Below are 15529 nucleotides of genomic sequence, written 5' to 3' on the forward strand. Positions count from 1 at the left end.
GCGCGCGGCGCTCCGCCTCCCCGGGGCGCCGTGATGGCGGCGGGCCGTTCGGCGCGGCGCTAAGCGGCGCCCGGGAGGGCGGAGGATGATCTCGCGATACGCCAGGAAAGCGGTGCCCGCCGGCGCTCTGCAGCCGTGAGTGGCCGCCGCCAGTCGGGACGCGGGTGGGGCCGGATCGGGAGGGAGGCGCGGGGCTTGGGGTGTTTTCCCGTCTCTCTGCGGCCGCGCTCAGGGCTAGAAAATGCCAGCTCCGGCTGGAGGCCGCTCGTCCCGTTGGAGCGTGAGGCCCCGCGGGGCAAGGCTGTGTCACGGCCGCTCTCGGGGCTCAGCCCCTCGCTGCGGGTTTTGGCCTTTCGGGATGATGCTGGTTTCCAAACCGAGGCCTCTAATGCTGAGCCCAGCCTGGCGTTTGTCCTGGTATCTTAATTCGAACGTGAATGAGGCTAACAGCAATAAATGAGTTCGGAAAAAAAAACCAAGAATAAATGAGTTCAGAAAAAACCCAGAAGTTCTGTTATGCAAGCTGGGGCATTCCTCAAAAACCAGAACGCACATACAGCTTGGGAGCGACGCGGCTGCTCCCCGCAGTAACGTCAGGCTCTGCTCTTGCTTGCAGACAAGGGCTGACGCAGCATGCTGTGCGGCACCACCCGCTGCCAGAACCCAGCCCTGTCACAGCTGCCTCTGAGAGATGCCCAGGGACTGCCAGGTACGTGGCACTGCAGAAGGTAGATCTTGCTCTGGAGACCAGGCCGGGTTGGATGGGGCTCCGGGCAGCCTGGTCTGGTATTAAATCAGGAGGTTGGTGGCCTTGCCTGTGGCAGGGGGGTTGGAGATTCATGATCCTTGAGGTCCCTTCCAGCCTGGGCCATTCTGTGATTCTGTGTGAGACCATGGGAAAAGCCATCAGCTTTGTGTTGAGTTGTACTGATGGCAGTCATGCGGTCGGTAGCTTGGGCTTCACTGCAGAACGGCATCATTTCAGAACACAGCCTCTGTATCTGCTTTTCTGTGACTATTGTTGGCTTGTGTTTTCTTCCCCCTCCCCCCCGTAACATGTGCATTTCAGTGCGTCTGGAATCTCAAAGGAATCAGATTACCCTTCTGTTACTTCAGCTGATGATGGGAATTCATGGTCTGCTAGTCCAAGTTATGCAGGCACCTCCACTGAGGACAGCTCCATCTTCTCTTGGGGCTATGATGTGAGTAGAACATCATCACCCCAAACAAACCTACCACTGTGAGTCAGAAGATGTTTGAAATACTATTGTAAACACATTGCAAGATAAAGGGGAGAACTGGCTCAAATCATGATGTCGGGGATAGAAAAAACATCCTGTTGGCCTTTTCCCCATCTTTACATTATATCAAAACACAGTAGGCTTATTGCATTTCTGCTCTAAAACTTTGGAAATACAAATCCCTTAATGTGTAAAAATACTACCACATAGTAAATGCTGTTGTTGTGGAGTCCAAAACAGGAGTGGATGACTTTCAGATACGTGGTGTGAGTTTATTGGACTGCGTTGAAAATATGTTACTAAAATGCAGTAAGCTTCTCCATCACTTCTTCTTTGTTTCTTATTTCCTTTTTACCAAAACCAAGTGTGTTACTGCTTTCAGTGGAGTGAAAATGGAAACTGATTAGATTTAAAATACCCAAGAACTAGCCTAATTTTTTAGCTGTATGAGAACTTGTTATCTCACAATGTGAGAAGGTCACTTTCCTGGTCTTTCAGACCAGACTCATGTTGGGCACTGCAAACAAGACACGTTCCATTAAAATATGTTCCACAGAAATATTGCTTTGAATTATCATTCCTGTTGTGGTTTATTTTACATAAATCACTGTCATTAAGTTTATAAATAATGCAGGCACTTCAAAACATTTTAACAGCTTTTCTTTTGTAAGCCTAAGTCCTACCATGAGTCCTAACAGCAGCCTGCATCATCTCCAGGGAACAGATTATTTAAATATAATGTCTTTCCATGCAAAAGATTGTGTAAATCAGTCCTGCTAAGCTTTCAACAAACAGATGATTTTTTACAACTGAAAAAAAATAAGTTTTAAATGATCTTTGAATGCTTTTTACTAGGTATTTGATGGATGGCTTTCCTTTCTAGGAATTTGATAAAGCTGCCACGCAACAAGTTCAAAACATGTTCAGGCAACTCGATGAGCTACTCTATGAACAAAAAGAAAATGTCCACGTTGAGGGACTGCAGGAGGAATGCCAACAGTGGACATCCAACTTTCCTCATCTCAGGTATTTCATTAACAGATTAATGTCAATAGCAACACAGTTACAAAGGGTAGGAATGGTAACAGTTGCTTTTAAAACAACTGCAGGGTGGTTTTATGCAATTATATAGCAAATAAAGAGATGATTCTGTTGGTCTGCCTGCTGTTGTCATTAAAAAACATGCTGCTGGTGGAGTGGAAGCAGGAATGCGTTTCCTGGAGGACTACAAAGAAGCTGTTCCAGCAGCCAAGGATGGGTTAGGAAAGCTAAAACCCAGACAGAATGAAATGTAGACAGGGTCATAAAGGGGAACAAGAAGAAGTTCTACAGGTGTATCAGTGATAAAAGGAAGGCTGGGGAGGATGTGGGCCCTCTCTGGAAGGAAAATGGAGACCCTGTCACAAGGGATATGGAGGAAGCTGAAGTGCTCAATGACTTCTTTGCCTCAGTCTTCACCAGCGTGAGCTCTAGCTGCGTTGCCCAGGCAGCAGAAAGCAAAGGTGAGAACTTAGAGAAGGTAGATCTGCCTGCTGTACGTGAAGATCAGGCTCAAGACCATCTAAAGAACGTGAAGGAGCACAAACCTGATGAGATCCATCCACAAGTTCTGAGGGCACTCCATCATATCCATCATCACTGGAACAGGCTGCCCAGGGAGGTGGTGGAGTCTCCTTCTCTGGAGATGTTCAAGACCTGCCTGGATGCCTACCTGTGCGACCTGCTGTAGGGAACCTGCTTTGGCAGGGGGGGTTGGACTCGATGATCTCTAGAGGTCCCTTCCAACCCCTACAATTCTGTGACTCTGTGATTCTGTGATATTTGAAATGTCATGGCAGTCTGGTGAGGGTCCTGCTGATTGGAAATGAGGAAACAGCCCCCATTTTTTCCCCCAAGGGAAAAAAAGAAGACCCAGGGATCTGCAGGCCAGTCAGTCTCACCTCTGTGCCTGGCAAGATCATGGAGCAGATCCTCCTGAAGGGCCTACTATGGCAGGTGGAAAATAAAGATGAGGTGATTGGCGGTAACCGACATGGCTTCACCAAAGGCAAGTCATGCCTGACACACTTGGTGACCTTTCATGATGGAATTACAGTGTGAGTGGGTAAAGGTAGACATCATCTGCCTGGGCTTGTGCAAAGTGTTTCACACTGTCCCACATGACATCCTGGTTGCCAAATTGGAGAAAAAAACGGATTTGATGGATGGAGCACTCACTGGATAAGGAACTGTCTGGGTGGTCACACTCACAGAGTAGTGGTCAATGGCTCAGTGTCCAAGTGGAGACTGGTGATGAGTGGCATTCTTCATGGATTGGTGCTGGGAGTGGTGTTTAACATCTTTGTCAGTGACATAAGCAATGGGATCAAATGTACTCTCAGAATGTTTGCAGACGACACCAAGCTCCCTTCCAACCCAAACCATTTGATGATTATGATTCTATGGTCTCACATTCGATTCCTTGCCTGAGGTTTAGTGCTATTTGCAACTGATTTAGCTTCAACATAGCAAAATTTTCTTAGAAAAGATATATAGTATAGTTAAAATCCAGCTTAAAAATAATTTAAGAAATCCTCCCTAGCTCCACCAGTCCTTATGGCTTGAATGTTTTAAATCTTCATTACATGTACACAGTTTTGTCTGTATTCAAGTCTTAGAATTAGCAGTGCCTGACAAAAATCAACAATATTTTTCTTAATGGATTTACCTGACACAAAGCAGTGTATAGTAGGGTAAACAACTAATACCATGCTTAACTATTACTAAGAAAATAGCATAGCTTCCCAATAGAATTTTTAAGATTTGCTTTTGCATATTCTAATATTCTTCCATAATCCCACTTGGAACACTTTTTGATTTATTTATCCTCTGCTTTTGCCCTGGCAGGGTTGTGGGGAAGCAGATAGTGATCCCCAAAGATGAAGGGTATGAATGGTATTCAAGTTCACCTTCTGCAAGTTTAGGTTCATCAGATGTAAGTCCATCACAGGAAGAAGGCTCTAATGAGTAAGTACCAACAGTTGATCCAGACTGTACCACGGTGGGAAGGTGATTTTTCCTTCAGTGGACTGCAGTAGTTGGCTTCTTAAACAGTGAGCAATATATGGAGTTATTGTTTAGCTTTTTGGTTAGGCTGAGTTTTGAACATAGCATGTTATTTTGTTGTTGTTGTTTCTTTCTTTTTCATTTTTAACTGAAGAAAACTCCATTCAGAATAGCAAGGGCATCCAGCTGTCCTTGCTGCTCTCTACAGTAAGCCAGTCAGTACGTAGAAATACTCTTGCTACTGCTGATTTCTAAAGGACATATAGATATTGTGGCTGGTTTTACTGTTAGTCATTTATTAACTGGACACAAATTGACTGGCTCCCTAATATCTGATCTTACCTACAGTGTTGTTCCTCAGTTAACTCAGTGCTGCTATTGGAAGTGGAATAACAACTTCTTTTTCTTTCTGCTTTCTGAAAACTGTCACCTGGTCAGATTTAGTGTTTTTGGCAAGAAGGTGCCTCTTTCTGTTTCACCTGTTCTCAAGAAGGCCGACCGTTCCAAGTCTCCGACCTTGTGTTCTCCAGACAGCGAAGAAGAAGATGGAGTAATTGTCTCTGAAGGCATAATGGAGGAATATTTAGCTTTTGACTGCAGAGATGTGTAAGTCTTGAGCATTAAGATAGTACCAGCATCCCAGTATTAGTCTTCTTAAGATACAGGTATATTTGGTGTTGCTATTGATTGATTTTTAAAATGCTTTTTCCTCTAAAGAATTTTCAAAAGCCTGGGCTTGGTGGGGCATTGGAAATATTTCTTTATCCATCTTTTGTAATGATGTATTTTGCTCTATTTTTCTGAATTTAAGTAATTTCTCACAATAGCTCTTTTTGTTTGTGGCTTATATGAAGTCAGTTGTGCTGTAACTAAGATCCTGCTACACATTGGCGTATTTAAGACTTATTTAAATGCTATGCATCTGTTGCACTAAGTCAAATTCATAGTTGTTTGTTATACACTAGCAGAGTGCTTTTCTGCTTTGTACTGCAGTGTACAGACAAACACCTTGGATAGAATTGTGCCTTCCCAGGTTTTTAGTGGTAAGTTAACAATCAGTGCTTGCTTATAAATAGAACCACTATTTTTATCTTAAGAAGAAGGGATTGAGAGTGGCATAAAGAGGATTCCTTTTGTCTCTTTGCTTTATTCAACTGAACAGTATGAACATATGGCCTGGCTAAGAGGTCTGGGTGATAATGTCATTTACTGTCTGTTTCACTGGTTTTAATAAATGAAGCCCCTTAGTTGCCTGGACCATGAGATTCAAGTCAGTAGGTGGCATGCTTTGACCAGGTCAAAGATACTGTTGCAGCAAACAATATTGCTGCATCTGTGAAATAGTGGTAAAATAGAGGCTATTTTATTTTTTCCAGCATTTTTAGCTTTTTGATGGTAAGTACTAATTCAGGGAACAGATCCAAAAGCCTTAACGACTGTGCTCACATCAGTATTTTTTTCTCCCTTTTACAAAAGGTATTTTAGCAGATGAACACACACTTTTTGAAGCAATCATCTCGCATTCCTTCCACTTCACAATGCAGTGAAGAAGTATTACTGTAACTCTAATTTATTTCTAAATGCAACTTTGATCTCTGTTATAAAAGAGTAGCAAATATAATTTATAGTGATTCTGTATGGGGGAACTAAGGCAGGTAGTTGAGAAGGTGATTGTCTCGGTCATTTCACATTTCAGTCAACAGTAAATTCTGGAAGGAATACAAATTAATGTACCCAAGCACTGGAAAAACATTGCTTCTTTCAGTGTTGGACTAAATCATTTTATATTGCTATTTATCACACTGTCAGCTCTTGGAAAACAGTACTGTGTGATACTGTGTGATGGTGGATGCCCCATCCCTGGAGACATTCAAGGTCAGGCTGGATGAGGCTCTGAGCTCTGATGGAGCTGTGGGTGCCCCTGCTCATTGCAGAGGAGTTGGAAGAGATGACTTTTAAAAGTCACTTGCAACTGCTGCCTTGACTTGTTTCAGATTAGTAGAACATAGGGCAGAAGTGAAACAAAAATGCAGGAGACAAAGAATATGTGTTTGTGATACATCTAACTCCCCTGTTTTTACAGGGAGGAGGAACTGCATGAAGGGAAAATTGGACTCTGCTCTGGTAGACGAAAATTGGGGTTTCCTCCTATCTCTCCATATTCCTGCATGAAGGATTCTGTGCTCACATTTGTGTTTGATGATGTGTGGAGTGAAGTGCTAGGCTGCATGGAAGAACTGATCAGCAGACACTGGGAAGTGTCAGCCTCTGGTAAGGATGGCAGTTAGACTGAAGATTCAGAGGGGGTTTTAGTTATTGAGTTCTGCAAGGATGCAATGAGAGATGCATTTGGGAATAATCTCTTCAGGGCTGAAAAAGGTTATTTGCTAACAGTGTGATGTGCCTTTAGAAGATTTAACAGAGCTTCACGTTTAAGATGAGTCTCGTAGTACTGTGCACAAATAAGAGTGTCAGTAATCTGTACTGACAGGGATTCTCTCTTGCTTTATGAAGATGATGAGAAAAATACCATAAAAGTAGAAGCAATCCGAGCAGATTCTGGGAGCCCCCAGCAGTTTGATCCTCTGCCAGTGCTATTACCTCGTGTGCCACAAACTAAAATGCCCTCAGTAACATCAAATCTGGTAAGTACTTCTAGCCAGCTGGTTTGTGAAGGGTTGAGTCGCTACAATGCTACAGAAGTGAAGATTCAAAAGTGTCAGAAACTCTTCAGCTGCATGACTAGTGTGGATTGTGCATGGATGCTGACTGTCCTTGCTAACTGCTGAAGTCCTGTGCAATCCTCAGCTGCAAGTTTTCTTGTTTTTCTCTTTAATATTAAAATCGACTGTTTTGCATGTGTATTGGGATGCCTGGTGGTGACTGCTCGTTAATGATGCAGCTCTTTCCACATTTAGCAGCTTTGGAACTAAATTGTAAGATGCAGGATTGTGTGTGAGATCCCACTCTCACTAGCCTATTTGTAATTTGCTGATGAGGGAAGAGAGAATAAGTCTTGGTGAATTTGTACAACAGTTGTTTTTTTTTTCCCCCAGACTGTGAATTTGACTGCTTTAGATTATATGCTCCTAGAGTGGTGAGCACCAAGCGTTATCTCTGTTCATTCCATTTTAATTCAACTCTTTTATTTCTTTTTACTTCTCCTTTATTTCTACCCCCTGCATCTTCCTCACATTCCTGTTACTGTATGTGTAGTGCCCAAAACCCAGATGTGGCCGCAAAACCAAAAAGAGGAGAAAACCACCTCAAGTATGTATGCTGGAGAGATTTAAGCTCTTTTCTTTTCTGTTTGCTGTTGTTATGGTGGGAAGAATGTCATGTTTTTCAAGATCAATCTGTATTCCAGGAGAGGAGTGTCCAGGTCTGTCCTTGACATAAAGTAAATGCCAACATACACTGGAAAAAATAGTTGTGTACAACTCCCAGTTACAGCCGCTGTTGTAAGATCATGTTGTGCAAACAAGAGGCTCAGTTGGGAATTACTAAAGGTCACATAGCAGCATCTGAGACTGTCTAAGCACTACCATTTGCAAGAAGAATGAAATGCTATCTTAGATGGAGGAAATTGTATAAATGAGGATATATGTATATGGATTTCTTGGATGAAATAGGTTTCTTTCCTTCAAAAGATTTAGAGAGGACAATACGTATAAATATGGGTGCATGTCATTGCCAAACAGTAATTATTTTTTTTTTTAATTCATCTTTTAGGTAAATCAAGGGTCAAACAGTGGGTCTCAACGTAACCTAAATGGCTTGATAGTGATACATGGGATCCACTTACAGCAAAGGAATCTGCCTGTAATGGAGAAAACACTGTAAGGGCGATAGATTCTGTCTGTTTTAAAGCAGAGCACTCTCACAGTGAAAGGGTTCAATCCAAAACAGTATGAGATAATTTTCTACCCCAGTGAAATTAATTCTCATTTATTTTCTTGCTTGTTTGTGTATTATCCCTTATCAAATGTTATACTTCTAGTGTGGTCTTTATATTTAATTACTGCTGATGTGCCCTCTAGTGAATGGCACGAGGGTGGATAGTGATAGGACAAGGGGGAATGGTTGTAAACTGAGACAGGGAAGGTTCAGGTTGGATATTAGGAGGAAGTTTTTCACGCAGAGGGTGGTGAGGCTCTGGAACAGGTTGCCCAAGGAGGTTGTGGATGCCCCATCCCTGGAGGCATTCAAGACCAGGCTGGATGTGGCTCTGGGCAGCCTGGTCTGGTGGCTGGTGACCCTGCACGTAGCAGGGTTTGGAACTGGATGATCATTGTGGTCCTTTTCAACCCAGGCCATTCCATGATTCTGTAACGTTGTGAAAAGAGCTGAAGCTCAGAGTGGGATGCAGACCCACTCTGCATTTGCTCACTTCCTAGAAATGGACTTCTGTTACATCTAGGCAAAGGCTATGAGAACTGCTGGTTGCAGTGTTTTTACATATATGCCATGGAGAATTACAACTTTCATGCTGACATGTTCAAGCAAAAATAGTTCAGTAAATACATATATGTGTGTGTATGTGCATATGCACATGTTATAAATAAGCTTGTTTCTTTCTTACTTATTATCGTTTTCTAATTTCAAAGTATGGTACTGAGTACCAGAAAAAGACCCCAGATCACCTCTACGTTACTAACATCACACCCAGATGAATAATGCAGTGACAAGGTGGTTATCAGTCACGGCAAAATTATCTCCTTTTGTTCTGTGATTCTTTTCTTAGGGACCTGGATGACAAACGCCCAGGCTCCAGTTCCATCCTCTCAAACAAAGCACGGCCAAATTGTCCTCCTCTGGAGCTCAGCACATCACCTCTGTCTCACAACTCCAAGAGGCGAAACCCACCACCACGTACCCTGCATCCCATCGGCACCAGTCAGTCCCGCACCGCGACCCCGCACTCTGTGGACGATGTCTTCAGGGGAACCCGATTGTATGTTTCCAAACCAGTTTCTCATGGCAAATTACCACAACTAGAGAACCCATCTTACACAAGGAGCATTCAGCTGAATTGAAAGAATGTGAATTTTTTCATTTAAGAAAAAATGGATAATATTTTTTTATATTTGTCAAGAGAAGTTGTTACTGTCTTACAATCTGTGATTCAATGAATTGTGTTAAGCAGTTTTGAATGAAAATTATATCCTCCAGTCTGTCTGGTCCAAGAAGAGCAGATAGCACTCTCTCTTGACAACAGCTTTCTTATTCTATAGCTTATTTTCAAGATAAACTTTAAAAAAGCACAGCTTGTAATGGTAACTTACTTTTGCTGTTCTTGCTCAGGCTAGATGGACGGAGTGTTCATCTTGGGTAAGCTGTTAATAGCATGAAAAGAACTAAATGACTCTGACCGACCTGGGTGAACCTTCACTTGTGTTCAGAAGACTTTTTTGTTTGGCATAGTGGTCTGAGTTTAGTCTCTTAAAGGGACTATAGGTATAGAAAAATAACACAGGCTTTACAGAACTTGTAGAATACACAAGCTTTACAAACTAATATCATTTCCTTCTAGTTTATAAACTATCATAATTTCCTTCTAGTTTATCAGTTTACCTATAATCTCATCTTGTCTGTCACATTAATGGACAGGAACAAGTGTCTAAACAGTACAAGTTATGCTTCTACGTTCGTTCAGTCTGTCATAAACATTTCTGTCCCTTTTCCTTACACTTCCATCCATTTAGCAGTTCTTACCATCTCCCCTTCATACTAGCAAATGTGTTTAAATGCATGTAGAAAGCATGAGGAAATTCTTTTTTAAAATGCTAACTGTGGTTTGAAGCTTTTCTAATACATTTTTAAAGAACAGCCTTCCTTCAGTCAGTGTGCATAGAACTATGGCCTCCTGATCATAGAATGGCCTGAGTTGAAAAGGACCACAATGATCATCCAGTTCCAAACCCTGCTATGTGCAGGGTCACCAGCCACCAGACCAGGCTGCCCAGAGCCACATCCAGCCTGGCCTTGAATGCCTCCAGGGATGGGGCATCCACAACCTCGTTGGGCAACCTGTTCCAGAGCCTCACCACCCTCTGCGTGAAAAACTTCCTCCTAATATCCAACCTAAAACTCCTCTGTCTCAGTTTAAAACCATTCCCTCTTGTCCTAAATTAAAAAAACAAAACAAAAAACAACCTAGATTATTTCCATCACTTCTCAAATGGAAAACGCACAGTAATACACAGATAACTTTCAGGTGAAAGGACTCTAGCTATAAAGACTTTATAATATGGATGGTGTCTGCTTTCTAGACTTTGTGCAGCAGTGGTCCATAGAGACACCTTTATATAGCTTTCATTCCGCAGTACCAGCCACACAACATGCCCCTTCAAACTGCGCTACATGATGTGCAGTTCATCCACCACCTGGTCTGAGTACACTCCCACCACCAGAGTATTCATTCTGAGACTTGCTTTTACCCGCAAGCTGAATAATAAACACCCTAACAAGTAGAAAGTCTTACAGAGTTCTCTGCCAAACTTCACCTCACTTTTTAAAGTCAGTCTCCACAGTTAGCCCTAAAGACAGCATTTCACAGCAGGTGTTCTGCACCCATTGCTCTTATTTAACATTGTTAGCTTACACAATGCCAAACAAACTTACAATACTGTATGACTACACACTGTCAAGCATACCAACTCTGTTTTCCTGTCCTTCCCTGTGCCTTGCAGCCTGACTGCACACGAGCAGCTGACCTCACCCTCCCCACTGCTGCTAAACCGAAATCACCTCCTACCACCGATTGGTAGCACTGATGTGGCAGAACACACGAGCACCGCAGGATCGCAGAGGCAGACGGTAACAGGCAGAACCATTTGATTTTCCTACTGGACATGCTAAAATTGTAGTTAGTGCTGATGAAATTACCAAGCACAGGAGTTGCAGTTCGTTTATCTTGTGACAGCAGCTGAAATAGATGCGCTAAAATACTGCACGATTTTTGACCAACAGCATCATCCAGAGTTGAATGCTGCAAGTCCAATAAGTGCCAAAATTTTCTTCCTCCCAGAAAGAAGGTGTGGAACGTTTTGTCTTGGAAAACTAGCTTTAATTCTTAGGGTAATTAAATTCAATGTACTGCTGCAATAAGGAAAAGTAATAATGCCATTATTCTTTAATGCAGAAATCTCGAGGAAACTCAAGTCGAGCTCACAGCGTAACAACACACGAAGATACTCACCAGCACCTACACGAGAGGCTCTTCTTACCTGATCATTTCTCCAGGCCTAAAACAACCAGCATATTCTTGGTAAAGCATATGATACCAACTCATCCTCTGTTACTGACTAGGGGGCTTTGACAGTTACCACAGATAGTGATTGGCCATCTGGTTTTAGTTTCCGTGTAAACTTCAACATCCTTGGCTCTCCAGATACCAACGGACAAACTTTCTAAAAACCCATTTTGAAAGAGAACAATTTTCTGAAGTGTTAAGAACCCCTCTAAATTGTCCCACAGTCTATCTAAGGGTGTAAGAAGAGTATTTTCTTCTCCTGAAATTGATCTAACTCTCCTTAAACATGTAAAATCTCTACTTAGAACATCACAGCATCGTGCAAATTTGCTCTTTTAGGAAATAAGTACAATCAAGTTGTTTTTAGGTGCTTTATAGTCTTGATGTTAGCCTTTTTTTTCTTGCAAACATAAAGATCTTGAACTGTCTTTTCAGCCAGATCCACAGCATCGCCGTTCTTGCACTGTTATTGATTATGGCAATCATGCTTGGACAAGCAGAGCATCAACAGGTTCAGGTAAGCTCATCAGGAAATCAAGGGAGAAGAAGGCTTTTCACCACTGTGTTTTGGGGCCCTCAATTGAGTTATGAGGATTTCTCACATAAGAAGAGTATGTATAGTAAAAAGATGGAATTAAAGCTGCAAAAGATAACAGCAGCTGCAAAGGATAAGGGGTAGCAAGCGTTTAAGTGCTGATGAGGAGACTGCAGGGGACTTCTAGCTTGTTTAACAGCTGAATGACCTACATTAATATTAATAGAGATGTATAAGAGGCAGCCAGAGTTTTATTTAATAAAAGTACTAAATTGAAATAACTTCTTTTTAATTGAAGAGAGGAGGATTTCCAATTAATGCAGAATTGAGTTCCTCCTCCTTTCTCCCCTCCAGCCAGCATATTTAAATAGGAGTTTTATGACTGTTGTGTTGACAGAAAAAACATTGAAATTACAAAAGCTTTGTAGGCATAAATGATGTGTAGACAGAAGATCAAGAAGCAGAGTAGATCCCAGCAATGAAGCGGTCCTACCTTTCACCCCTTTGAGAAGGACAGTCATATCTAAAACTTAAGGTTCCAGCTGATGACATGGTTTGATAACTGATTACTTTCCTCTTAAGAAGGCCTCAGGCTGAAAGAAACAGCAAATTACCTTGAAAGTTACATGAAATAGTTTTCAAGTTACTGATGAACTGACTGACAGCTGGAATAAGAAGCAAGAAAACCCCACCATCTTAGTATTAAGCGAAAGGAGCTGCATTTAAGTACTTAGCTTCAGTAACTTCTAAAAGTCTTTATGTTGTCTGCAATGTCTTTCTCAGGTCTGCAGGCACACGGTTCTGTGAAAGGCCAAAGTCGAAGTGGATCAGTCACAAAAAACAAACAGGGCTTCTAACGTGTCATGAGAAGCAGTGTACATCCACCTCCAGAAAAGTCACGGGCGACCTCTCAGCAACGTCAGGGCTGTTTACAGAGAGTCTTCAAGCACCCTTCCTTACGAACAATCTTATTTTTATACAGTCAAAGAAGCAACTGCCAAAGATTAGAAGGGATATACTTGCACATTCCATTTTCTACCAATACAAAAGGCTATCCTCCAACGCCTACAAAACCTAGCAAGTACTTTAAATCACTGCTGTTTTCTATTAATTATTACTGTTTTGTGACTGGTTCATGTTACAGGCTTGTACTGCAGGACCTGCTGATTTTTCCATCAGCTCTACAAAAGGTTAATCACACATTCCATAGCAGTAGTTTTGAAAATTACTTTTAAAGCTCTATTTATACACTTAAAGCAATATTATACTATCAAAAGGAAGCTTTGTATATGATACTGCTTCTACAACTCTGTAGAAGTTTCTGTAGTAGTTGCAGCAGATGTTAACACAGTTGTGTAAAAATAAGGTAGCAAAACAGATGAAGGGAACTGACAGCTTTAAGGGTAGCATACCACTGAACCCTCCTGTGTTATATGCTTACATATAAACCTCCTTCTGTGTCTGAAGAAAGTTTAAGGGACAAAAAGGACTCTTACTACAAGCAGTTCCAGAGAATATTCCAAGGAAGTATGTTGTCTTCCTGGCAAGATGTTTTATGTAGTTTCACAGAACAGGTCAGTCTCATTTCCCAAAAACAAAAACCAAACAATGGCACAAGAAACTCGCACTGCAATTCTGTAGGTATTTCTACACTCCATCCTGAAGGTCCCCACACACACCATGTGGGAGACGTGGTGGAGGGACCAGCTTAGCTGCTCTTGTGGCTCCCAGTGAAATGAAAACACAGAATACAGACTTTTCAACATAAACGATTAGTTGAAGGTCTTGCTCCCAAGCAGTAAGCAACAGATGACTAGCAAGGGTAAAGACAAGCTGAAGATAACAACATTCCTGCATTTTCCTGCAAGAAAACAGTTGATCCTTTATAATTCCATTTAAAAACATTTTTTATAAGTTTCCTTACTCTTAGTATTTTCCAAGTTACAATTCAGAATGGAAACAACTTGTCAGGATTTTTTAATGAAGTGGCTCCTGTACTTTCCACGGCAAGCTATGCAATCTACTGAGTGTTAGCAATACCTACACAACAACTAATTATTTTTGAACTAGACTGAAGTTCTGCTGATCAAAGCATGCAGTTGATTCAAGCATGCTGTGATCAAAAAGAATGGAAAACAAAGCAAAGCAGAAATGTACAAATGGAAGGTTAACTCCTTCCTTTGCATTTCCAGAGGAAAAAGCAGCTTTGGACTCAATCAACATCTCTTTAAGTTAGAACAGAGATAAGTGGATGCCTAAAAGCAGCCAGTGATCACTAAACTTTCAAAATACAGTTTCTCTAATGGTTAAGACTAGCAGAACGCCGTGCAGTGTATCATTTAGTTATCTCAAGCAGCCTGGAGATAAGCATCCTCTTTAAACCAGTGCCATTCCTCAGGGACCAACACAGTGCTTACAAGTACTAAACTACACAAACTTGAACAGGCTTTTCTAGAACCATAATGCAGTATTTTGTAGCCTAGGGGAGGAAACAAGGCATTAAAAAAAAATGAAAGCCATCTGGGCATAAGGTAACTTTTGATTTCTGTACAAATGGTTGAGAGATTTGTCTATACTGTTTGATATCTGTTTTGTATAGCAAGAGTTATGTTCAAGTCCCGTGTGTTAACCAACACAGTGACCTACTGAACTCTTTCTGAATCAGGATAACTGTTCAAAGCAGCTAAACGGGAACTCATTTCCCATTCTACCTCTGGCTTCCCCTTAGGAAGCTCTAGTAAATAGTTGCTGAATTCTATCACTGAAGTGGTAGGGACCTTCAACTCACAAGTAGGTGTTAGTCATGTGGCCTTTGAAGAATAAGCCATAAATAAAGCCAGCCTCATTTCTTTCAGCTACAGCAAGTTACCCTTCAAATTCATAGCCTGAATATACACTACATAAAGCAGTTTTAAAAGAGCAGAAATAAAAAAAAAAAAAACAAGTTATGTATACTTACACATATTAGAAGAGCACTTCTGAAATAACAGAGCTGTTGACAAACACGGAGCACACTACAGCAGGAGTCAGAAGTAATCCCTATCATCCTATAGCAGGAGTGTGATGCCACTAAAATAAGTGTGTTGCTAGGCTTTGAAAGTCCTCGTCATGGGACATCACCAATCCTAGACACACACAAAGCCAGTGTTCTGTGGGTTTATTAATTTACTGCATCACATCAGCACGTTAGAAGGTGTTAGGAGATTTACTGCCAAGTCACTCACCTACTTGCTGCAGTCTCATTTTCTTAAGGCAACTGCTTACACGCCACTGTGAAAGATCAGCTTATAAATAATAAGTGGTCCTTTTGTATAACTCCATAACACCAGCACATTTACCAGTGCAGATGTCTTCTCAGCTGCTAAAAAAGTATGCAGTATTTACTTCAATAAAAATAAGTACCAACATGATCAGTGTGTTTTGAATGATAACATAGAGGACGTGGGGAAGCAA

The 15529-nt window shown here is 41.7% G+C and overlaps 1 protein-coding gene across 3 annotated transcripts; it reads left to right on the forward strand.

The window, feature by feature from the left end:
• Positions 1–68: 68 nt before the first annotated feature.
• On the forward strand, positions 69–15486 carry FAM149B1 (family with sequence similarity 149 member B1). 3 transcript variants are annotated; one of them, XM_042818361.1, is made up of 15 exons: positions 69–135; positions 617–709; positions 1070–1202; positions 2125–2267; positions 4128–4247; positions 4725–4892; positions 6370–6557; positions 6801–6931; positions 7503–7556; positions 8019–8125; positions 9031–9240; positions 10979–11105; positions 11431–11556; positions 11977–12058; positions 12860–15486. In XM_042818361.1, the coding sequence occupies exons 1-15, from the start codon at positions 86–88 to the stop codon at positions 12931–12933; spliced, it is 1806 nt and encodes a 601-aa protein (XP_042674295.1). In that variant the 5' UTR covers positions 69–85; the 3' UTR covers positions 12934–15486. The 3 variants fall into 3 exon arrangements, with proteins under 3 accessions (XP_042674295.1, XP_042674293.1, XP_042674294.1); XM_042818359.1 differs by lacking the exon at positions 69–135 and having other exon boundaries at positions 330–709; XM_042818360.1 differs by lacking the exons at positions 69–135; positions 7503–7556 and having other exon boundaries at positions 330–709.
• The last annotated feature ends 43 nt before the right edge of the window (positions 15487–15529 follow it).

The sequence above is a fragment of the Centrocercus urophasianus genome, unplaced genomic scaffold (genome assembly GCF_019232065.1).
Source record: "Centrocercus urophasianus isolate 14NV4802_14NV808 unplaced genomic scaffold, USGS_Curo_1.0 seq_17, whole genome shotgun sequence".
In the NCBI taxonomy this organism is placed as follows: domain Eukaryota; kingdom Metazoa; phylum Chordata; class Aves; order Galliformes; family Phasianidae; genus Centrocercus; species Centrocercus urophasianus.

Bases quoted from the DNA above. Each gene is read 5' to 3' on its own strand.
- FAM149B1 (XM_042818359.1), top strand. From the start codon at position 486: ATGAGTTCAGAAAAAACCCAGAAGTTCTGTTATGCAAGCTGGGGCATT. The intron at 6,558-6,800 runs GTAAGGATGGCA...TGCTTTATGAAG, and splicing joins CTGGGAAGTGTCAGCCTCTG to ATGATGAGAAAAATACCATA. The intron at 9,241-10,978 runs GTATGTTTCCAA...TGTGCCTTGCAG, and splicing joins GTCTTCAGGGGAACCCGATT to CCTGACTGCACACGAGCAGC.